The sequence below is a fragment of the Mobula birostris genome, chromosome 19 (genome assembly GCF_030028105.1).
Source record: "Mobula birostris isolate sMobBir1 chromosome 19, sMobBir1.hap1, whole genome shotgun sequence".
In the NCBI taxonomy this organism is placed as follows: Eukaryota; Metazoa; Chordata; class Chondrichthyes; order Myliobatiformes; family Myliobatidae; genus Mobula; species Mobula birostris.
The window spans coordinates 65,288,540-65,314,784 of NC_092388.1; the positions used below are offsets into that span (position 1 = coordinate 65,288,540).

Consider the following 26,245-nt stretch of genomic DNA (forward strand, 5'->3'; position numbering starts at 1 on the left):
TTCTTGGAAGCTTTGTCTGAATGACCCTTTTGATAAGAGGAACCCAAGTAAATTATTGCCAAATGCAGCTCTTGCCTGGAAAAGCCTCTCCTCCATGGACTCTGTCTATACTTCTCACTGTGTCCATTGAGCAGTCAATGTACTCAAAGAGCCCTCCCAGTCCACACATTGCCTATTCTTCCCACCTGCATCAGGCAGCAGATGCAAAATCCTGAAAGCATGTACAACCAAGTTCAAGGACAGCTTCTATTCCATTGCCGTAAGACTATTGAACGAACCTATTATATGATAGGATGGATTCTAGACCTCAGAACTACATGACCATGGCCTTACACCTTCTTGTCTACCTGCACTGCATTTTCTCTGGAACTGTAACACAATGTTATTGCTTTCCTTTGTACCACCTCAGTGTACTGAGGATTTGAAATGATCTGTATGGGTGGCAGGCAAAGCAAAGTCTTTCACTTTACCTCAGCATATATGACAATAATAACTCAAAAACCAATTACCCATTTCAATTAGACCCAGCTTTGAAATTTGCAGATTAGTTTCCAAAGGACCCAGAGAAACTTGGAAGAGCAAAGACCAGCACAAGGCAAGAGGGACAAACCAACAAGGAATTTTAGTTGGTTTACACCCAAGGACTGCTTTGTGATGACAACTTGATGAGTTTCTTCTGGTGTAATTGGTCAAATTGGCCACAGAATAATGGAATGAGTCAGTAATTGGAATTTTGGCCTGTCATTTATGTGGTTTCCTGTTGTTTGTGCTGAACACCCATTTTCTGAACTGAAGGCATGTGATAAGAGTAAGGAATAGTTAATGAAGGAAATGTGCTTAGATTATCACTTTCTGAGAGAACTCTTAAAAAGAACGTGAAATGGTGCCTAGCTTTCTCTGGTGCTTTCAGCAAAGCAGTAAAGAAGGCCTGCTATGACAGTTCAAGTCCAGTGGCTTCATTTCATTTATTCTTGGGAAGTATTACTTCTGGGCAGTTCAACGATTATTACCCAAACTTAATTGGCCCGAGCACCAGCTGTGCCATTGCAGAAAACAGTTAATGCAGGTCAAATATAGACCAACCTCAGCAAGTTCAGCAACTCTCCATCTGCATGGGTGTTTATCAACTAAGTGAGTTTTTAACAATTTGGTAACTATGTGATTATCTTTAAATCATCACTGATGATTTGTTATTCAATTATCTGATTTTAAATTCCAATTACTTGAAGTTATAGGTACCAACATTTGAGCTAACATCTCAGGATCAGGCATGGTCACTAACATTCCCACCACACTATACAATGAATGGTATTAAGCCGAATGAAAAAAAGCACTGGAGGAACTCAGCAGGTCAGGCAGCAGCTGTGGTGAGAAGTGGACTATCAAACTTTCAAGTCATCTGTGGACCCTTTATCTGGAGTCCACAGATTCAGTGAACTTTCTCCAGCATCTTCTTTGTATCTCCAAATTCTCCAAATCTACCGTCTCTTGTATCTCTGTCAGACCTAATCAGTTCATTATGTGAGGGACAGTTAGACATAAGCAAAAATTGGAACTTTGCCTCGTGTAGCATATATTAAGGTAAAACCCAACATTTGCTCGGACAGGTAGGGTGAAATGTAAGTCATGCAAGGATATAATATGGGGACAAAGACTCTTGTTCCTAATACATGCCCTACCCAAATTACTTGAACTAGGATAGCAAAAATAACATCAGACGAAACTGGTGCTACTGAGGTGTTGCACTTTGGCAGGTCAAATGTAAATGGAAAGTATACAGTTAATGGCAGGACTCTTCCCAGCATTAATGAACAGAGGGATCTAGCAGTCCAAGTTTATAACTTACTGTAAGTGGCCACACCAGTAGATCGGGTAGTAAAAAAGGAATGTAATGCTTGCCTTCATTGGTCAGTGCATTGAGGATAGCAGTTAGAAAGTCATGTTGCGGCAATGTAAAACTTTGCTTAGGCTACTTTGGAGTATTGTGTGCAATTCCAGGAAGCTTTGGAAAAGTTGCAGATGAAGTTCACCAGAAAACCTTCCTGGCTTAAGGAGGAGTTAAACAAGCTTGGGTTAATTTCTTTGGGGTACTGGAGGCTGAGGAGATTTCTGACTGGAGTTTATAAAATCATATGAAGAATTGATAGGGTAGACAGAATCTTTATCCCAAAGTAAAAATGTCAAGTAAAAGAAGATGTGCATTTAAGGTGAGGGGGGGGACACTTAAAGGAAATGTTCGGGGCTTTTTTTTTTTTTAAAAACACAGTATGGTCTTGCAATGGTCTGCAAAGGGTAGTGGTGGAAGCAGCTACAATGGTGGCGATAAGACACTGTTGCCCAGAGACAGGAATATTCAGGGAATAGAGGGTATGGATCATGTACAGGCTGGGGATATTTAGTTAATTTGACGCAGACATCATGGGCCACAGGACCTGCTTCTGTGCTGTTCTATGTTCTGTATCATTCCCAAGCCCTGCCAACATTGAAAGATTCACCCAGTATTTCCTGTTTGTTGGAAGGTCCCTGGGAATACAACCTTTCAGTGAAGGGTGGTCATCAGTCAACTCAGTGAAAATCTCAAAAATGCAATATAGTCTCTCCGTTCCTTTTCAGCTAACTGTTAATACAACAATACAGCGGAATGCTTGTGTCTAAAATAGTTCTGTTAATTCTGTTTAATATATTCAGAGCATCCAGCAACTCAAAAAGGTGAAAACACTTTTTTCATAAAATGGGTCTCTGGATCTCAACTAGAGATTGCTAAGGAAACTCTGCCCATCACTGTGTTGACACTAATGAATGACAAATCATCAGCACTGCAAAGGTTAACTCCTGCTGTTTGAGCTGCTGCTAACATCTGTCAATCAAATTAACAGCAAGTCATGGTGGCATATTATGATAAAAAAAATGGTTAATGAAAGTAAACAAGGGCAAAAATGTCTGCACTTGGATTCGCTGTTTATTGACATGATGTGAGTATGTTGGGACAAGCTATTAATCATTTAATTCTGAGAAAACCAGGGCAAAGTGGGCAGGCAGGGAGGGGCTCAAAATCCAATCTGTAGACTCAGCACCATGGAAGTTCTTCACCTGGTGGTTTTGTGGGGAAGGACATTGGTTTGGTTATCAGTGAAACCCAACTACTCTGGAAATCCTGATGAAGAGTTTTGGTCCGAAACGTTGACTGTTTATTCATTTCCATAGGTGCTGCCTGATCTGCTGAGTTTCTCAGGCATTTTGTGTGTGTTGCTTTGGATTTCCAGCTTCTGCTGAATCTCTTGTGTTCACTCTGTAAACTTTGGAGTCATCTCACTTAACTCAGGCTTACAGGGTGGGTGTATCGGTCCTACCCAAAAGGGGCCCTATATACCCAGGTGAGCATGAGGCAGCCCAGGAGCACAACCTGATGTCCAGAGCGAAAACTGGCACAGCTAATATTGATGCTGGCTCACAGCACCAGAGATCCAGGCTCAGTCCTCAGCATGGCTGCTGTCCGTGAGCGGTCTGCATGTCCTCCCTGTGTCGCAAGGAACGGGGTGAACCCAAACGCAGGACACTGACACGGAGATTGAGTTAGGATGCAGACAAGGGTGTGGGAGTGGATGGAGCTGAATGGCAAACAGGAGAGTGAACAGGAAAGCAGGAGGCAGGCAGAACTTACCTTGACACAGAGCGTAGAAAGGCAAGCGGTACACAATACTTTTCTTGACATGGCATCCATTAATCTTGCGAGACCATGGATCTGCGCCTGGAAAGTCTTCACTCTCCAGGGCGCAGGCCTGGGCAAGGTTGTATGGAAGAGCAGCAGTTGCCCAAGTCTCCCCTCTCCACAACACCCATGTTGTCCAAGGGAAGGGCATTAGGACCCATACAGCTTGACACCAGTGTCGTCACAGAGCAATGTGTGATTAAGTGCCTTGCTCAAGGACACAACACGTTCCTCGGCTGTGGCTCAAACTCACGACCTTCAGATCATTAGTCCAATGCCTTAACCACTTGGCCACATGCCCACATCTTGACATGGAGAGATGGAGTTGCACAGGTAAACCTTGGTACTGAATTAAAACTTAGATCCTTACCTTGACACGGAGAGACAGGGTTACACAGGTAAACCTTGGTACTGAAGTAAAACTTAGAATACACAATCCTAAGCGGCCAGGAACGTTAATTACCACACTGGCTAAACAACAATCTAGCAATGAGTGGATGCAAAACTGGGGTTTTTATGCTGTAGGTCTTGATGAGAATCAGGTGCCGCCATCAAAGGGAATTAGGAGAAAATGGGGAATTAACAGTCGGGACTGTGACACCCTGTGACTGCGTGGTTTTTGCCCCAGGTACTACAGATTCCTCCTGTATCCCAAAGTCATATGTTTGTTGGTTAATTGGCCACTGTAAATTCTCCCTTTTGTCTAGATGATCAGTAGAATCTGGGGAATTAATAGGAATTTAGAGAGAATAAAGTGGGATTAACACAATTGTGTGGTGGATATTTGATGCGTATTTGTTGGGCTGAAGCACCACCAAGTGCTGTATCACTTGATGGCTCAGTGACTCTATGACCATTACACAACCTGTCAGTTCAAAGCTGGTGATGGTGAGTCTTTATGGATGGTTTTCCTGGCCTGAGTCTGTGCACTGTCCTGCCCAGCTGCTGAGCTAGGTAGGTGATAGGGCCCTCCCTAGGCACAGTCCCAGTCAGAGTAGCCTGGGCCAATGCTGCTGCTGCTCTTGGACAATTTCCAATGTAACTGCCGGGTTATTCCCTCTCTAACATAGGTGCAAACCTTAACATAGAACAGTACAGGCCCTTTGGTCCACAATGTTATGCTGACTGTTTAACAAACTGCAAGATCAAACTAACACTTCCCTCCCACATTTTCTTTTCATCTACATGCCTACCTGAGGGTCTCTTAAATGTTTCTAATGTATCTGTCACCACCCCACCCGCCCCCAGTGGCACGTTCAATGCATCCACCACTCTGTGTAAAAATCTATCCCTGACTTCACTCCTACACTTTCCTCCAAACACTTTAAAATTATTCCCTCCTCTATTAGCCATTACCACCACGGGAGAAAGGTGCTGCTGTCCACTCTATCCATGCTTCTTATCATCTTATACATCACATCCTCTCATCCGTCTCTCCAAAAAGAAAAGGCCAAGCTCACTCAACCTTTCCTCTTAAGGCATGCTCTCTCATCCAGGTAGTACCCTGGTAATTCTCCTCTGCACCCTCTCTAAAGCTTCCACATCCTTCCTAGAATGGGATGACAATATCACGTGTGGTCTAACCAGAATTTTATAGAGCTGCAATATTACAGTGTTTGAATTCAATCCCCTGGCTAATGAATGCCAAAACACCATAACCATCCTATCAAATTGCGCAAAATCTTTGTGGGATCTATGAACGTGGACACCAAGATCCCTCTGTTCCTGCACACTGCTGAGAATCCTGCCATTAATGCTGTACTCTCCTTTCAGGTTTCACCTTCCAAAGAGAATCACTTCACACTTTTCCAGATTCTAGGTCTCTCTCACTGGTGAATATTGAATTTATTCTGGACATCCTCTACCTCCTTTGACTCCAGCCACATGTTTCCTCTTTTACTCCTAATCAGTCGAACCCTCACTCCAGTCATCCTCCTGTTCTTCATGTACACGTAGGATGCTCTGGGGTTTTCCTTAATCCATCTCGTCAGGGACTGCTCATGCCCCCTTCTAGTTTGTCTATGTTGCTTCTTAAGCGCTATCCTGGCTACCTTGAAACTCTCTAAAGTCCTGTCTGATCCTTGCTTCCTAAACCTTAAGTATGCTTCCTTTGTCCTGACTATATGTTCCATATATCTTGTCAGCCTCCCCTACTCTTTCAGTCTAGATTAAACCCACCCCAACAGCACCCGCAAATTTGCCCGCAACAACATTGAGTTCAGGTGTAACATGATCGACAATTCTGAAACCCTGCCCCCTACACCAATTCTTCAGCCACCCACACATCTACCATGTCATCCTATTCTTAACTTTATTGGCACGTGGCTCTGGCAGCAATCCAGAGATTACTGCCCCTGAGGTCCTATTTCCCTATGTTCTCTCTTCAGGGCTTCATCCCTTTTCTTACCTATGTCATTGGTACCAATATTTACCACAACTTCTAGCTGATCTCCCTTCCCTTTAAGAATAGACAGCAGCCCTCCTGAAGTAGGAAGTATTTTACTGAATGAGGTCTCTTCATCCAAGAGGTGGTTTCGCTAATGTGCACAGCCACTCGTGTAGCAGAGTGGTCCCTATGTGGTGATCCATTTCCTAATTGGGAGTTGGTTTATTATTGTCTCATGTATGGAGTTGCAGCAACAAGTTTTAGTATGCTTGCCACTCAGAAGTACATCGAGGTAGTACAAAGAAAACAAAATGCAGAATATGCTGCTACTGTTACAGAGCAGGTTGACATAAGGGTGTAAGGCCCCGACAAAATAGACTGAGATCATAAATTTACCTCTTTCATACAAGAGGTCTGTTCAAGAGTCTGATAAAAGAAGGATTAAAGTTGTTCTTGAGCTGGTGATATGAATATTTATTTGCCACTTTATCAACCAGCCATAACATTTCAATATAATTCAGCACTGATCACAAAAACTTGTCACTGAAAAAGGAGTGACTTGGTGTAGAGCACAAGACCCCAGGCACAGTTCCTGAAATCATCTGTTGAAATAACTCTGAGGGAAATGAGCTGAAGGTCTGTGATTTTCAGGTAGAGATGAGTTTCTTGCTCTTGTTGGAGGCATGATTGCTGTCTTCATCATGTTCGCCCCCAGCCAGCCTTTGCTTGCCAGTCAGATGAAGAGGAGTAAGGTGGCATGGAGCATGGCTTAGCAATCGAAGCAATGGAATTGAAATGCCACTCCCTGACACAATAGGCAGACTTTGAAACCAAGTAACTGGGTAGCATGCTTGTCTCAAGTTCTTTAAAGTAAACTTGCACATTGAGAACTATCCCCTGCTACCCCACACCCATTCCAGCTCCTTGTTCCATTCCACTGACCATCAACACCATCTATTGCACAGTCCTTGACAAGTGGTGACCTCAAGATTTGAAACCCCCAGCAGTCAATTAATCTTACATATTCTTCCTGCAGGAGCACAAATTCAACATGAAGCTTTACACCACACTCCCATCTCCATCTAGCCAATTGGAATCCCAGAAATGAACATTCTTCTAATCCATTAGGTAGTTCAGATCCAATCTGCTTCCATTGTTCTTTTAGGAATTTTGGCCCAGTTGTGTGAAAATATTCTCCCCTTTTCTCCTTTTTGTCTTCTTTCAAACAACTTAAATCTTTAACTTTTGGTTACCATTCCTGGTGCCAGAGGAAATCATTTCTACCTGCCTGTTGCAGCAAAGCACCCTCATACATTTGGACAGCTCCACTGGATGTGCCCAGAACCTCTTCTTCTCTAAGGAGATAACACAGGCTCTGTAGTTTCTCCACATAACGGAAGTCCAACATTCCTTGTGTCATCCCACTACCCCTCCTCGATACCTTTTCCCTGGCCATGACATCATACTCTGCTAATTCTCCCAACTGTGCTGAGCTGAGGCCGAACCAATTATTTCTAAATGTTCAGCATCACTTTATTACATTTGCTAAATGTAAAGTCTGTGTCTTGTACGCTGATATCACCAAAGTGCCTTCAAACATTTGTAAATGTGTGCGCCTAGTCCCTCTGCTTTCACAATAGCTTGGTTTAGATTGTGCTACTTGTTCCTGCCTAAGTGTACCACGTCATACCTATTCCCTTACCTCCCGATTCAGGCTTTATTGCCCTACCCCAGGATGAACAAATGTGCATTATTTACTGTTTCCCAGCCCTCACATATCCAGAGTAATGGACTGTTTGTGCTTTCATTCTCTCCCCAGAGTCTAAGAATGTATCCAGTTCTGGGCATGGAAAAGGTCCCAATCTAGTTAGGTTTTTATTTCTCCTTTTTATCATTCTGCCCTCCTGCTGAAGGAGTGAACTTCCTCATTATCTGTGAAGATATTGGTTTATTATTGTCTTAAATTTCAGGATAAACTTTGTCTGCCCACCAGACAAGCCATGCCATAATTACCTTGAGGTAGTTAAATGACAAAAGTACGCAGAATATGCTGTTATAGTTACTGAGAAAGTGCAGTGCAGAAAGATAGGTAAATGCAAGCAACATAATGAGGTAAGTTGGGAGATGAGACGTCATCTCTAACATATGAGCGGCGTGTTCAAGAGTCTGATAACAGTACGATAGAAGCTGACCTTAAGTCTGGTGGTTCGTGCTCACAAGATTTTGTATCTTCTGCCTGACAGGAGAAGGGAGAAGAACAAATGACCAGAGTTGGAAGGGTCCTTAGATTATGTTGACAGTTTTCCCAAGGCAGCAGGAAATGTAAACAGAAGTAATGGAGGGAAGATTAGTTTATGTGATGGACTAGGCTGCTTCCCCAATTCTCTGCAATTTCTTGCAATCCTTGGCAAAACAATTGCTACAGCATGCTGTAATGAATCCAAGCAAAATACTTCTTATGGTGTGTCATAAAAATTAGTGAGGGTCATTGGGAACATGATGAATTTCCTCAGCAGAGATGCTGTTGTGCTTTAAAGACCATAGTGTTCACGTGCAGTGATTGGACCTGGACAAATTGTTGATGTTTACAACTAAGAACCTAAAGGTCTAAACTCAATCACCTCCACCTCAGCACCATTGATACAGACAGGGCTGTGTATTGATCACCCCCCACCTCAGCACCATTGATACAGACAGGGCTGTGTATCGATCACCCCCCACCTCAGCACCATTCATACAGACAGGGCTGTGTATCAATCACCTCCACCTCAGTTGCTGAAGTCAACAACCAGCTCCTTCGTTTTGCTTTTGGTGTCAATCCTCATTCGGATGTACATGGTGTGTCCCCTTTGCTTTGATCAGCCCTGACTAATCACTTAAGCAGAATTTTGAAAATGAGTGATCCCGAGGCAGGATGCAACTGCGACTGCTTCATTTCTACTTGCCCAATTTATGAAGGTAAATATTTCAATTTCTGCAGATAGGCCAGTGCTCTTTACTTATTTATATCATTGTGGTTGCCATGACATCACTTACAGCTGGCTAAACTGAGGATACAGGAGCTATAATTATCTGTCTGTGTTCTGAAGATGTTTCACTGCGAAGAGCACTCATCTAATGCACAAGGACAAGATTTACAGGAGTTCTGACTACAGGAAACAGGACATGCTAGCTCCCACTCAGTATGTAACCCTTTCCCCTGCTTCTCTAATAACAGCAGTGCATCATTTGATTTGTGTGTCTCAGGAATGTCTCCCACTCTGCACAGTGATCATCCATCTCCCCACTGTAGGTAGAACAGGAGCCAGGCCCCATCTTCACATCTGAGTCCACACATACTGATTTCACAGAATGCACTATTTCTCTTCCATTTCACACACATCTGCTATTACCCCATCCTCCCGCCACCCTAGCAGGGAAAGCGTTCCTCTTGTCCTCACCTACCACCCCACCAGCCTCGGTGTCTAGCACATAAACTTCTGCCATCTCCAACAGGATCCCATCACCAAGCACATCTCTGATGGCAGCATTTAACAGATGATCACACTGGGGTCACCATGTTTGTCATGGACAGCAGATTTTCTCTTCTGAAAGCCCACAGTGAACCAGATGAGTTGTAACAGCAGTCTGGTTATGTTGTGGTTATTGTTAATGAAATTGGCATTTTTAATGTCAATTTGCTTAACTCTACACTGCCTAATTCCAATGGTGAAGTTTGAATCATTTCTTGGGTCAGAAGTCCTGACATGGTATTCCTGCTTAACTCTATCAGTAATGCTATTGACTTATTCTGGTCACATGCATACCATAAAAATCTTTTATATGTGTGCATTCAGACCTATCATTCCATACATAACAGCAACAAGCTAATAAAAAGCTTAAGCAACAAACAAGATACAGTGTTGCAGTTTCACAGGAGATGCACTGAAAGTGGACAGATAAATGCAAGAGCCACAGTGAGTTAGATTGGGAAATCAAGAATTCATCTTTAGCATTGAGTGACCCATGCAAGATAATGAGAACAATGGCATCGACGCTCCCAGAGCCTTGCGGTACACATTCCCAAGCCTTCTATATCTTTCTTACAGGAGAGGAGAGTGAAAAGACAGTGACCAGGGGAGGGGTCCCAAGGCAGTGGAAACTACAGATGAAGTCAATAGAGGAAAGCCCATTATGCGTGATAGACTGGGGTACTTCCACAGTTTCTTGCGGTTATGGGTGGAACAATGGCCATACCAAGTTGTCACGCTATAGTGCATCTATAAAAATTGGTGAGGATCACTGCATGCATGCCGCAGTCTCTTTGGCTTCTGAGGAAATGGAGATTCTAATGTGCTCTGCTGACTATAGTGTCCACATGGACAAGTTGCTGGTGATATTTAAAAATAAGAATTTGAATCTCTCGTCCACCATTGATATAGACAGTGTGGTGCACTCCACCAAGTATAATAGTATAAGTGTTCCAACTACTTCCAGGCTTCACAGAGAAGATGTTTCCTCTACAGGGGCATATGGACCTAAGGATAACAGCTTGAGATAAGGGTAGCCGACTACATGCCAGGCTTGTCCTAGATGGTGCTGGGCTTCTGAAAATTGCTGAAACTGCACTGATCTGGGCAAATGAAGAGTGTTCCATCTCATTCCTGACTTGTGCCTTATAGATGGTGGAAAGTCCTTGAGGAGTCAGGGATGCGTCGCTCCCTACAGGATATTCCGCCTCAGACCTGCTCTGTCAGAGGGTGGCAAAATATTGGTGTTTTCTACACACGAGGACTGAAGGTTCAGATGCCGAGAACATTCAACATTGTCACCATTGTTTAGGTAGATCTTAAAATCTAGGAAGAGTTTGATGAGAATGTGAGGTGACTATAAATGGGCAGCACTGACTTGATGAGCTGTAGGGTCCATTTCTGTGCTGAATGAATGCACGTTTCTGTAACAGAGAGTGGTGAATGTTCAGATATGAAGGGAATCAAAGGAATGAATTGATGCAGCACAGTGGAACTGAGCAAGGAGATGAGTCATAACTTCATTGGTGCAGATACCTGATACAGGGTCCAAATGGCCTACTGATCTTTCATTTCTTATGGTCTAACAATTAGTGTCTCCACCAACATTTTTGTCAAGGTAGTTATTCCCCACTGTTCCATACATTCCTGACCACAACATCTTTGTGTCCTCTCGCTAACATTAGATAGTATAACTCCAGTCTGCCTACCTCTGCCATTTTCCACTCTAGTGGGAATCACAGAGTCATTGAATCATGCAACACAAAGACAAGTATTTCAGCATAGCTTGTCAGTGCCAGCCAAGTTGTCTAACTGAGCCGGTCCTATTTGCCTGCACTTGACCCATAGCTAAGGTGTCACCGCAACAACGTTGCATTCAATGCCAGTAAGGCTAACGAACTGATTGTGGACTTCAGGAAGGAGATGCCTAGGGAGCACACCAGTCCTCTTTGAGGGATCAGCAGTGGAAAGGGGAGCAGCTTCAAGTTCCAGGATGTCAACATCTCTGACGATCTATCTGGGGCCCAACATATTGATGCAACTACAAAGTTGGCACAACAGTGGCTATATTTCATTAGGAGTTTGAGGAGAATTGGTTTGTCACCAAAGACTCTCTCAAGTTTCTACAGGTGTACCACAGAGAGCATTCTAATGTTGCATGACCCCCTGGTATGGATGGGCCACCGCGCAGGGTCAGAAACAGCTGCAGAGAGTTGTAAAGTCAGTCAGTTCCATTATGGACACCAGCCTCCCCAGCATCAAGGCCACCTTCAAAAGGTGATGCTCAAGGCAACATTAAGGACCTCCACCTCTCAGGACATGTCCTCTTCTCATTGTTACCATCAGGAAGGGGATACAGAAGCCTGAGGGTGCACACGCAACATTTCAGAAGCAGCTTTTTCACCGCGGAGATCAGATTTCTGAATGGACAATGAACGCTTCCTCATAACACGCTGGAGGAACTCAGCAGGTCGGGCAGCATCCGTGGAAACGATGAGTCGACATTTCGGGCCAGAACCCTTTCTCATGCCTTTCCCTCTCTTTTCGTACTACCTATTTAATTTAATTTTCTTTATATATAGAAACTTCGGCAGGACTGGCAAAGTGTCTCAGCCTAAAACCTCGACTGTGCCCTTTTCCATAGATGCTGCCTGGCCTGCTGAGTTCCTCCAGCATGTTGTGTGTTTTGCCAGAGATATTGAATCTGGTTGTGATTCCGATTCTCCTATAAGCTGTAGAGTGAGGGTAACATTGGACATGCTGTAAACTCAAATTGTTAACATGAACGCGGGTGCATGTTAAACAAAAGCAAATGGAAAAAAAATTGAACTGATCTTCACTCACTATCTGCTCACTAATCGCTGCTGCTATTAACAAGTGCAATACCGCAGTGGGTTTGACAGGCTGCAGAGTCTGTAGTGTAACATCTGTTGATGTGGATCTGCTCTGCCTGTCTCCTCTGGGAAATACGGGCATGTGAACCATAGGAACACGACTAATTTCTCCCTTCCTTAGCAGTATTTCTCTCAGTAAGTCTTCCCTTCAGTTTAGAATGTCGAAGACCGTTTGTGTCGACATACAAAATGCAATTACTCACCTCACTGTCTCAGAGACAAAACCGGTGCCCTTTAGTTCCTTTTTTTTTGTAATTTATTTTTTATTATCAAACAAAACTTTCCATAAAATGTAATAATAATTGAGCAGAACAAGAAATAAGAAAGGAACTTGGACATAAATAGAGCATTGTTTATTTGGAATAGTCCTGCTAATTTTCACAAAGTCTCGTCTGTAAAATACAGCTTGATGCAGAAAGTGACATCACTGAGCAGCTAAACAGCAGGAAGGAAGAGACCATAAGACCAAAAGACATAATAGCCAATTTAAGCCATTTAGTCCCTAAAGACTGCTCCACCATTCTATCAGGGCTGACTTATTATCCCCCTCAACTCAATTCCCCTGGTGTCTCCCCATAACCTTTAACACCTTTACTAATCAAGAACCTATTAACCTTCACTTTAAATATAACCAATGACTGGGCATTGACAGCCATCTGTGGCAATGAGTCCCACAGATTCCCCAACCTCTGGGTAAAGAAATTCCTCTTCATCTCTGTTCTAAAGGGACATCCCTCTATTCTGAGGCTGTGTCCTCTGGTCCTAGACTCTCCTATGACTGGATACATCTACTCCATGTCCATACTGTCTAGGCCTTTCAATATTCAATAGGTTTTGATGAAATTCCTACCCTTCTCCATTCTTCTAAACCCCAGTGAGTACAGGCCTATAACCATCAAACACTCATCATACATTAGCCATTTAATTCCTGGTATCATTCTAGTGAACGTTCCCTAGACACTCTCCAACACAAGTACACCCTTTCTTAGATAAGGGGCCCCAAATCTGTTCACAATACTCCAAGTTCAGAGTGATCAATGCCTTAAAAAGCTTTAGCGTTAAGTCTGTACTTTTATGCTCTTCAAAATGAATGTTAACATTGTATTTGCCTTCCTTATCACTGACTCAACCTGCAAGTTAACATTTAGGGAATCCTGCACGAGGACTCCCAAGTTCCTTTGCATTTCTGATTTCTGAAATTTCTCACCGTTTAGAAAATAATCTACAGCCAGGTATATCTGATAAAATTAAGAATGAATGGGAACAGGAACTTCAACTTCTCTTACCTATAGAGAAATGGGAGAATTATTTTCCAATTATTTAACTTTTCCTCTATATGTGCTAAACATATGTTGATACAATTTAAGGTGGTGCATCGGGCCCACATGTCTAAAAATAAACTAGCTCGTTTTTACTCTCATATAAGTCCTGTCTGTGATAGATGTCACTCTGAGGTAGCTTCTTTGATTCATATATTCTGGTCTTGCCCTCTTTTGGAAAAATATTGGAAAGACATTTTTGATTCTATTTTAACAGTTTTGCGTATTGATTTACAATCTCATCCTATTAACTGCAATTTTTGGTTTACCAATGATGGAACATAGTTATTTAACCTCTTCAGCTCGTCGGATGAATGCATTTGTTACATTAATGGCCAGAAGATCCATTTTATGGAATTGGAAAGAGATCAATCCCCCTATTACATTTCAAAGGTTTTCCCAAACTATATCTTGCTTAAATTTAGAAAAAAATCAGAAGTGTCACTTTTGATTTTTTGGTTAAATTTGAAGAGACTTGGAGGCCATTTATTCAACATTTTCATATGATGTGACTTGACCTTTTCCGAATCCTTTTTATTAACCTTAAATATATGGACAGAGGAGCAGAATTAATGACATTAATGATTGTATCTGATGTAATATAATAGCCCAGCTTTGTTTTGTTTAGTTTAGTTTTGTTTAGTTCAGTTTCGTTTAGTTTTTGTTTTTTTTTTCCCTAATTTGGGGTTTTTTCTTGACATTTTTTCATTTTTCTTTTTATCATGTTTAATTACATTAAGAGTTTGGGAGGCTTAGTATACTTGTGTTATCTGTAGTTTATATTCACATAATAATTACCAATAATGTAATCCCAATCTCTTTGTACTAACATTGTTGTTATGTTTATGAATTTGAAAATTAATAAAAAGATTGAAAAAGAAAGAAAGAAAATAATCTATGCCTTCATTCCTTCTACCAAGGTGCGTGACCATACATGTGCTTACGGCATATTCCATCTGCCACTTCTTTAGTAATTCTCCTAAGCTACCCAAGTCCTTCTGCAGACTCCCTGCATCCACAACACTACCTGCCCCTCCATATATATTTGTATTGTTCACAAACTTGGCCACAAAGCCAACAATTTCATCATTCAACAGGAATTCTGCAGATGCTGGAAATTCAAGCAACACACATCAAAGTTGCTGGTGAACGCAGCAGGCCAGGCGGCATCTGTAGGAAGAGGTGCAGTCGACATTTCAGACCGAGACCCTTTGTCAGGACTAATTTCATCATTCAAGTCATTGCCATTTAACGTGAAAAGCAGTCGTCCCAACACCGATGCCTGCAGAACACCACTAGTCACTGGCAGCCAACAACAAAAGACTCCCCTTATTCCCACTCTTACCTTCCTGCCAGTCAGCCACTCTTCCATCCAAGCTGGTACCTTACCATTGGCTCTTATCATGTTTAACCACCTTATATGTGGCATTTTGTCAATGACTGTCTGAAGATCCAAATAAACAACATCCACTAACTCTCCTTTGTCTATCCTGCCTGTTCTTTCCCAATAACAAGACTGTATATATTAGCAGTGATGGACAAATGGTGAGAATTGTCCTGGATTATTTATGATTTTTTTTGTTATGGCACCTGTGTATCACTGAACAGGCCTATGTTTACTGCCCTTGAGAAAACAGTGGAGACTGCCTTCTTGCAGCTCTTCAGATGAAGATCATCCAATTCTCCTGTAGGTGATTGAATTGCTGGATTTAGACCCAGTGCTGATGAAGGGGTGTTGATATAGTTCAAAGTCAGGATGGAGGGAACTGGTTGTCCTTCTTGCTGATGAATATCTTGGGCGTAAAAGGTGCTGTTGGAGTTGTCTGGAAGAGTAACTGTTGATTATTTTGCAGCTGGTACGCTCTGTGACCACTGTGGGCTGGTGGTGGAGGAATAGCAAATTGTTTGCCAGTCAGACGACCTGAGTTGTTCTGGGTGATGTTCAGCCTCTTGTGACTTGTTTGACTTGTACTCAGCCTAGCACAGCACGTGGAGAATAGTCCAGTACATTCCTGACTCCAACTATTGAAACCTTTCACCTTAAATACCCAATAACTTCAATCTAACCAGGGTTCCAATAATGCTACATTAGGTCAAATACTGCCTTGATGTCAAGGGCAGTAGCTCTCTCTCTCCGCAAGAATTCAACTCTTTGGTCTATATTTGGATCCAGGCAACCCTGGTAAAACTACATGGACCAGGTTACTAGTGAGAAAGTGACATTTTATAATACCAAAGACTGTCAACAGAATTTCTATATTAGATATTGGCACATTGAATTCTGGATAAACATGGTGCTACATGAATTATTTTCATGATATATATATTACAAAAGCAAATAACGTACACTCTTGTGTGCACTGGTACTCTGCTTTTGTAATGTCTTTAGTGGAAACCTTTATAGTGTTGACATTTCTTGTCTATTTTTGTAAGCCAACCTCTATTGTTTGCTGTATCCAAATTATAGCGATTACTTCTGAATTATTTTATAATACCTCTTAATTTACTATTGCTTACAGCACTAATCAGTCTCACAATTGTCTTTGGCAGGCATTTATGCGGCTGCATCGTATCCGGTAGCTGAGCTCCATTGCAGCCAATCTCCACACTGAGAGGATCCATACATCTTCATCAGGTTTATACTCCATGGTGGGGTGTGGAGAGCAGAGGGTCTGACTCCAGACCTGATTGTACAACCATTTAAATGATTTGAAGCTATGTTTTAATTTAGCATGACACAATTGTAAGTGGCACAGGGTGGAACAGCACGGAAACAGGCCCTTTGGTCCAACTTGTCCATGCCAACTAAGTTGCCCACTTGAGCTAGTCCCAACTGCCTACATTTGACCCATTGTGTGAGCGTGTGTGTGTAAAGTAATTTTGCATATAATGGTTCAAAAACTACAACAAAACAACATGAAATCATAGACTGAATAATAAGTTTCCCTTGGTGGGAGTGACGGGGCTGTCTGACACTACCTTGCAAAGACAGTTGACAGGATCATGAAGTTGTGGACACAGCTCAGCATGTCACAGAACCAGCTCCTCCTCCTCCTCACCGCCTCAGTGAAGGAGCCAACATAATCAAAGATCTGCCCATGCTGCACATTCTCTCTTCTCCCCTTCGCTGAGTAGAAGATACATAAGCCTGAAAGCACGTACCACCTCACGCTCAGCATCTATTATAAGTCTATTGAACAACCTCTTGAATGGTAAGATGAACTTTCGACCTCACAGTCTACTTTCTTATGGCCTTGGACCTGATTTTCTGCCGCACTGTACTTTCTCTGTAACAGTAACACTTCATTTTGCATTCTGTTAATGTTTTCATTGTACTACCAACCAGCTAGATCCTTTTAAATTACATCATTTTATCATAGATAATTTGACATGCTTATGGCGAAAGACATTGGACCTCATTTGTGATTTTTCAGGTTGAGAAGAGAGCAATTCATTTTCTTCCATAGATGCTGCTCGACCCCATGAATTCCTCCAGCAGATTTTTTTGGTCTGGATTCCAGTGCCTGCAATCTTTGTGTCTCCATTAAACTGCTATGCTTTGAAGTTAAGAATTAGGGATATCTTATTAAAATGTATAAGATCCCGAGGAGGCTTGACAAGCTAGAGGTTCAGATATTTCCACTAGTGGGAGAGTCCCTTGTGGTAGGACATAGACACAAGATAGCGGGATAGTCATTTCAAACTGGGATTGGATAAGAATATCTCACAGACGGTCCTGAATCTCTGGCATTGCCAATCACAGAGGTTGATGGAGGCTGGATCACTAGAGGTGTTAAAAAAGAGATAAATAAACTTGAGGAATTGTCACAGAAGGGAAGATGATGCTTTAATCTTATTGGATGGTGAGGCAGGCTTGAATTTTTGTGTTCTCACTCCCTTGTGCAAACAACATCATTTTCAGTCTTAGCAATATCAAGTCTTTAAACCGATGAGTGGCAAGATAATGTCTCCTTGCTACATGGAGGAAGATACTGTGGGCATTGCATGAATGTGCCTCAGGATGGACCAGGGTGAGTGGGTAACAGACTTTGAGCAAGAAAAAACAGAGCAGGGAACACAGATGCAGAAATCCAGGCGGAAGTTTCAATTTCATGACAACAGATAAGCTTTAATTGACAGTGAGGTCCCTAATCTTTTAGAATTGTGACAATGTTGCTAATATTATCTTCAAGAGCTGATGTACTTTTAAACTTTAAATAGCCTTACCAGATAATCATTTCCTTTTGTGGTTTTTTTAACCCATCTTTCCCCAAGAGTTTGAAGGAAAATGCTGGAGGTTCAAGGAATAATGACAAGTGTTCTATAAAAATTCATTTTTTTAAGCAGGCAATGCTAATTGGAATGACTTTATCAAAGTTGAAATATTTTTTCCATTCATGAAGAATTCCAGCAGAGCAAGTAACAGATCAACTTAAAGTAAAACCTGGTGCACAGGATATTTTGAAAAACATTGATGTCAGTGAAGGCTTTATCTGTGCAGAATGCATCTTTCATGAGCCAAGACATGAAAGGATTCCTAAGTCCCTTGCCATCTGTTTCTTATCTGCTTATTTTTATTTGATTCTTACATCTGCAAACATTTAGTTGCTTTATTAATTCAGAAGAACGTCCCAACAACATTCATATCTTTGCATGCAGTGAACACTGCAATGTTTGCAAGTCAAAGCAATTGAACGTCAGGCCCATTGTCTATAAGCTGTTCATATGAATCTACATTTATAAGTTGTTTGTATGAATTTATATCTCTCTCCTGTAAATAATTCACTACCTTGCAGCTCCCAGCAAGTAACCTGCTGAACATCTGGAATAGTTCACAGTAACTTCTGGTCTCAGACCGATGGCCATTTCTCACACAATTGATCCACCCACTATCTCAGCATGAGCTAAATGGACTTCTTTGATGAACACATCTCCACTGAGAATGATTTTAGAAGAATAAACAAAATATAAACCAATACACCTCAAAACAGTTTCTAATTAACTTTGTGCTCAAGGGTAAGAATGGTAGTATCATTCTTGTGCTTTACGGATTTGGTGTTGCTATCCATCCCTGATTATCCCTGATTAATTCAGTTAATAATCAACCACGTCCTTGGTCTGGAGCCAGCCATAGGAAACCCGATTAAAGACAGTAGATTTCATCCTCTTGAGGGCATTTGTGAACCAGATGGGGTTTTACAACAATCCATCAGCTTTTTGTTTTATAAAAATGGGAAAAAACAGATTTATTTAATTGATTGAGTTTAAGTTCCTCAGCTGCCATAGTGGTACTAGAGCACTTGGTACAATAGCCAAGAACTCTGGCTCGTCGCACAGCGACTTAACCACTTCATTACTGCATCATCATACAGGTAGCAATAGCTCAAGTCATAAATGACCACAGTACACCGGTGCAAAACCTGATAGTCGGCCCAACAACTACAACAAGGCAAACTGAATGGCTGGCACGTTAGTGGTGTGTGTGTGTACATCAAGTGCAACAGACATTTAATTTTCTGAACTAAGAACATGGCGCAGTAATCACTTCATCCACATCCCTGCCTGACTTTCACATCCCTCCATTTCATCAGCCTTCCTCACAGCTGACCATTCACAGCCTTCTGGCGAGAGAATTCCAAATAGTTACAGCCCTCTGTGGAAAAAAAAACTCTCCTCATTTCTATCCCAAACATTCAACATTTTAGCCTGAGACTATCCTCTTCATCCAGATAGTGGCCGATGATCATGATATTGATATCATATATCAGTGATCCCATGATATCAAAACTGATATGGTTTTCTGATACAAGGATGAACAAAGTTCATAGTTCAAGTGGTTAATTGTTGGATGCAGATTCTTATCATAGGGGATGATGCGAGACTTTGGCAGTGACTTGAAAGGAGACTCAGTGCAACAGACCAGTGAGCTTCACGCTGCACCAGGCCTCTTTTACAGATAATGAAGCCTGGTGTAAAGACAGCACCCCATGCAATGTGAAGGGACCAAATTTAACCCAAGTGCTTGAAGTTACCATTTGTCAATTAGGAATATTAGAACACTATCAGGGAATGGGACTGGCCAGACAGCTCCTTGATGAAACCAACACAGTCTAGATGGCTCAAATGGCCACTGTCCCTGTTTATAGTTGTATCAGGAGGAGGCTGCTCAACAGATTATATTCTTAGGGAAATGGACAGTCAGTCACTCAGGGTAGTACTTAGTACTGATGAAGTTCCTCAACCCAACTATATCCCTCCACAGATGCTGCCTGCTCCAATCTGTTCCTCCAGCGTTTTGTGGGTTGCTCTAGATTCTGGCATATACAGCCTTCTGTCTCAAGAATATATTTGTTCTCAAAGAGCTATCCAGTACCCAGCATCAGATTAATATTTCTCCAGCCTGAGTCAAACCTATCGCCACTTCACTGATCAAGGGTGGGAACGGTTCTTAATGCCAGAACAACACTCCATTAGTTTAAACTCCCTGTCAAAAATGTAGTTACAATTTGTAGCCATTCAAATAAAATCTTAAATTTACATAACTGTCGCAGTTTGGGGGTTTTTAATTTTATTTCCAGCTCCTTGCTTTAAACCAATCCTTTGTTCTTGATGAGGAGCTGTGATTTAACCTTATTATTTATTGAAGAGGGGAATTCAAACCAAATTCCCAGTAGAACACCAACTTTTGGAATATTTTGAGAAGAGGGATATTTTAACAAATTTACATAAAATAGTGAAGTAAGAACAGACAGAGTCAGTCTCTTGATGACTGAGGGACTATATGAAAAGGAAGATAGATATCTATATTAATTGGGGAGCTTTAGTACAGAGTGCAGGAATTTTTTAAAAAAGATTGGGTTACAGAGTTGTGGAAACCCATTTGGAGATAAACTGCCAAAGATCCTGGCTAAAAAGTTATTTAGAACAGTAGAACTTTGCCTATAATGCAACAAATATGTACACTTTTGCTCGAGCTACTGCAATCAATCGGGCTCACTTGGAACCAACAGCACTTGGCAGCAGAATAAAAGGCTTATCTTGTTTTCTAATGTGGTTGGATGGGATTACACAATGTCAGTTACAATGATAACTTTTCATTCTCCAACCTACATGTACATCAAACTCAACAAAATAGATCCTTTTGTCAGTGTATGGAATTAACCACTTCTTCGTACTTCTCTTTGTGTTAATTTCAGTTGCACTGCAGAAACCAGTGAGCCTCTGTTTAATAGATTATTATTTGCAAAGGAATTGATTTCAGGTCAGGAGTATGGCATGATGAAGCAGTGAGTCTTTACGTTTTTGAATGTCCCAATCGCCCACTGTGTTAATAGGAAGAACTACAATTTCAATTTGAAGCATTTACAGCGTGCACTCTAACCTGCTGTTTTCTTAAATCTATCAAACTGTCAACCAGTTAATCAATAAACCTCCTTAAGTAATGACATTTCACAATGTCAACTGGTTCCCAGTCTGCTAAGTTCTTCACCATTATAGACTTCTGCATCCCAGATAAATGCTCACAAAAAAACAGACTCAAATCACTTGCCAGTTATTTAAATTAGTTCATCAATTATACCAGAACAACAGTGATGGAGATATGCGAAACATTTAAAAGCTCTGCATTAACTACCTCGCAGATTAGGTGGTCCTCTAGGAATGAGTCCAAATTGCTGAAAGTCAGGGACGTCATTCTCTTCAGCATTGGAATTATTGGAAGGGGTGGTCTTCCGCCCAACGTGTGAAGCCAATGGCTTTCTCCTGTTTGGATTAGCAATGCTTGATTCAGACATCTCTAACTCCCAACCTGCTGAAACAGAGATGGAATAAGATTAGTAGAACACATTAATAGATTGATGGAAAGCAAAACAAAAAACCTGACCAAAGCTTAGCAACATACACGTAGTAGCCACTTCATTAGGTACACTGAATCTGCTTATTAGTGCAATTATCTAATCAGTCAAATATATGCCAGCAACTCAACGCATAAAAGCATGCAGACATGGTCAACAGGTTTAGTTGTTGTTCAGACCAAAACATCAGACTAGGGAAGAAATGTGATCTAAGTGACTTTGAACTTGGAATGATTGTTGCTGCCACATGGGGTGTGTTGAGTATCTCAGAAACTGCTGCTCTTCTGGGATTTTCACATACAACAGTCTCTACAGCTTGCAGAGAATAAAACTAAAAGCAAAAAAAAAAACCCCAAAAAAAGCGATAAACAAAAAAACATCCAGTGAGCATCAGTTCTGTGGGGAAAAACAACTTGTTAATGAGAGAGGTCAGAGGAGAATGGCCAAACTAGCTCAAGATGTCAGGAAGGCAACAGTAACTCAAATAACCATGTGCTACAACAGTAGCATGCAGAGCAGCATCTCTGAATGCATAACATGTTGAACCTTGCAGTGGACGAGCTACAGCAGAAGACCATGAATGCACACTCTCTGTAGCTCAGGAGGAGACCTAGTAAAGTGGTCATTGAGTGTACAGAGGAGATACAAATCATTCTTCTCTGGGTTACAGTCTATCTCCTGCAAACTAGACACAAGTCAGATAGTCACAGAGTTGCCCAGCACAGGGAGAGGCCCTTTGAAACACCATGTCCATGTCTTGTGGTTTTGTCCATCTACATAAATCCCATTTGCTCACACTAGGTCAATATTCTTCTAAAGTAACACACACAAAATGCTGGAGGAACTCAGCAGGTTTGGCAGCATCTATGGAAGTGAATGTTTCTAGCCGAGGCCCTTCTTCGGGAGTCCTGCTTATTGAAATGTCTGTCAAACATCTCTTAAACATAACCAATGTATCTGATTCCAACTCTGGGAGTGAGTGCCAGACATTAACCACTATCTATGTCAAAAAACTTTCTCTCTGATCCACTTTAAAATTTCCATCTTTCACCTTAAAACTCTTGTTTTGTTTAATTGAGGGCAGGTCCTTCCCAAGTTATGTCAGAGTTCTGATCCTGTGTACTGTTCATAACCTAGACAGTTCACGTCAGAAATGCAGCCATGAACCAAGTTTTCACCTGGCAGAAGACGCCTGCATTTCCCACAGCAACAGACAAATCTATCCTCATCCACCCAGCCCACCTTCCAAACACTCATTCACATGTGTAAGCTGTACATCAGCTGGGCGTTTGTGTCCATGGTAGAACCTAGAATTTCCATGTGTAACAACACTGGCCATCTGAAACAAAAAGCCCAGTGGAGTTCAGCTACCAAAACCAGGTGAATGAACATTTTCTAGAATTGTTTAAGTGTTCTTAGATGAAAACTCAACCAATCAGTTCCATCTTACTGCATTCATGAAGGTTACTGGCCCCATGACGCCACTGAGAGTCATTAGTCAAGCACATAAATAATAAATGCTCTTTGAGTCAAGTGCCATTGGAAGAGTAATTCCGTAGGAAGAGTAATTCATTGTGGATCTTACAGGAGGGTAGAGCTGGAGGAGAAATCTGAGAATGTTCTTGGAGAGGGGATGAGAAATCTTTCTAATATTCATTCAGTTTCACAAGAATTTAGATTCAATTGTGTTGAGGTTACACCACGGGAGGGTATGCATTTCGCAGAACCTCTCAGAGTTCTCCTGAATTGGTTACAGTCAAATATTTGATCATTATCATTTTTACAATGTTAACAATTTTGTACACTGTACCTGAAATATATCTGAAAAAAACCTGAAAAATATATAGATTGTTATCAATGCCTACTTTAGACAGTATGTACCTGTTGGACATCATTTCCCCAATAACCTTACAAGATTATAGAATGGTATGGTACAGCTGTAGCACCCAATTAGACATTCAATTACACTGTCCACATCTACTTTGATGCCTCTCTGCATCCTTCCCACTCACACTTTTCTTCACCAGCCTCTATTAACCCATTCCTCCCCCCTCCCAAGCTAAAACAGCTCGTTATGCTGTTCACCTCAACCTTTCCCTGAGAGAATGAATTCCACCTGATATAGTCTCCATTTTCAACCAGTGCTGGCCCTCAAAGTTGTGTTTAGCCTATTCCAAGAAGGACAAGGGGGAGGGGACCCAGAGGATGGGTAAGAGGTATATCAGAGGGACAGTGGGAGAAAAAGGAGAGTGAGAGAAAGAATGTGTGCATAAAAATAAGTAACAGATGGGGTACGAGGGGGAGGTGGGGCCTAGCAGAAGTTAGAGAAGTCGATGTTCATGCCATCAGGTTGGAGGCTACCCAGACGGAATATAAGATGTTGTTCCTCCAACCTGAGTGTGGCTTCATCTTTACAGTAGAGGAGGCTGTGGATAGACATGTCAGAATGGGAATGGGATGTGGAATTAAAATGTGTGGCCGCTGGGAGATCCTGCTTTCTCTGGCGGACAGAGCGTAGATGTTCAGCAAAGCGGTCTCCCAGTCTGCGTCAGGTCTCGCCAATATATAAAAGGCCACATCGGGAGCACCGGACGCAGTATATCACCCCAGTCGACTCACAGGTGAAGTGTTGCCTCACCTGGAAGGACTGTTTGGGGCCCTGAATGGTGGTAAGGGAGGAAGTGTAAGGGCATGTGTTCCCCTGGTCCTCACCTACCACCCCACCAGCCTCCGGGTCCAACATATTATTCTCCGTAACTTCCGCCACCTCCAACGGGATCCCACCACTAAGCACATCTTTCCCTCCCCCCTCTCTCTGCATTCCGCAGGGATCGCTCCCTACGCAACTCCCTTGTCCATTCGTCCTCCCCATCCCTCCCCACTGATCTCCCTCCTGGCACTTATCCGTGTAAGCGGAACAAGTGCTACACATGCCTTTACACTTCCTCCCTTACCACCATTCAGGGCCCCAAACAGTCCTTCCAGGTGAGGCAACACTTCACCTGTGAGTCGGCTGGGGTGATATACTGCATCCGGTACGCCTGATGTGGCCTTTTATATATTGGCGAGACCCGACGCAGACTGGGAGACCGCTTTGCTGAACATCTACACTCTGTCCGCCAGAGAAAGCAGGATCTCCCAGTGGCCACACATTTTAATTCCACATCCCATTCCCATTCTGACATGTCCATCCACGGCCTCCTCTACTGTAAAGATGAAGCCACACTCAGGTTGGAGGAACAACGCCTTATATTCCATCTGGGTAGCCTCCAACCTGATGGCATGAACATCGACTTCTCTAACTTCTGCTAGGCCCCACGTCCCCCTCGTACCCCATCTGTTACTTATTTTTATGTACACATTCTTTCTCTCACTCTCCTTTTTCTCCCTCTGTCCCTCTGATATACCTCTTGCCCATCCTCTGGGTCCCCCCCCTTGTCTTTCTTCCCAGACCTCCTGTCCCATGATTCTCTCGTATCCCTTTTGCCAATCACCTGTCCAGCTCTTGGCTCCATCCCTCCCCCTCCTGTCTTCTCCCATCATTTTGGATCTCCCCCTCCCCCTCCAACTTTCAAATCCCTTACTCACTCTTCCTTCAGTTAGTCCTGACGAAGGGTCTCAGCCTGAAACGTCGACTGTACCTCTTCCTACAGATGCTGCCTGGCCTGCTGCGTTCACCAGCAACTTTGATGTGTGTTCCTTGTTAATAGTAATTGTTATCGCCTGCCTGGTGGCTGTCTAACAGTTAACTGGACTGCTTGCAACTTTACTGACACATTTCACTCTTGGTTGAGCTTTGCAACTGCCATCCACATGATTACTAAAGCTCCCCCCTCCATCTTCAGATCATCAGCTGTTGTACCTTGGCCAAGTTCTGCTGATATTGGAATCCCTATCCATGCCTTTAATACACTCTAAACCAAATTTCCCTCACTCTCTCTATAAAATCAGAACTGTATAGCATCACTATGACCACTTTGATTACTTTGTCCTCACATTCAGTCTTGTAAGAATCATGTGTTGTATAATTTATGGTTTTTGCTTTTGTGAATGCTGCTGATATGATGCTATGTGACTGTGATGCTGTTGCAAATAATTTTTTCATTACACCTGTGCATACGTGTACCACAACCTTGTTGTGGTTTGGAGCCTTGCGTATCTTCATGACCCAGGGAGCTATGCAGGCTGGCATCAGGGCTTCATGTTTTGGCTCAAGGTGCACTCAACCATGCCAAATACATCAAAGGGCAAAGGTTGAAAGGTTCAAAAGTTCATTATTACAGACTCTGCTAATCATTGTAGGGAATGTAGAGGAGGCTTGGCCCAAACACAGAGCAACAGAGACAATTTAGTGGTGAGCAAGCACTTTAATAACAAACTGTAAAGCAACAAGCCACCAGGGCCATAAAACATGGCAGAACAAGTACAAGGTTTGTGCATGAGAGCTGGGTTTAAATAGGCTGCAGGTGATGATTTGGAAATGTGTAGTAGGTGACTCCTGTTAGCTCTGCGTTGGTATGCCCTCTGTGTAGGTCACTCTACCACCATTCCCCTCCGCCTAGCGGAACTTGTCCT

General features: G+C 42.3%; 1 protein-coding gene across 2 annotated transcripts in view; it reads right to left on the reverse strand.

The window, feature by feature from the left end:
* Positions 1-26,245, reverse strand: part of LOC140212660 (coagulation factor XIII A chain-like) — a 154,572-nt gene that overhangs the window by 116,142 nt on the left and 12,185 nt on the right. Inside the window, exon 2 of one of the 2 annotated variants that reach the window (XM_072283751.1) lies at positions 21,451-21,624. In XM_072283751.1, coding sequence (XP_072139852.1) covers positions 21,451-21,610 — 160 coding nt within the window. In that variant the 5' untranslated portion in view covers positions 21,611-21,624. Of the gene's footprint in view, positions 1-21,450; positions 21,628-26,245 lie in introns of both variants that reach the window. The other variant, XM_072283752.1, reaches the window with a different exon arrangement.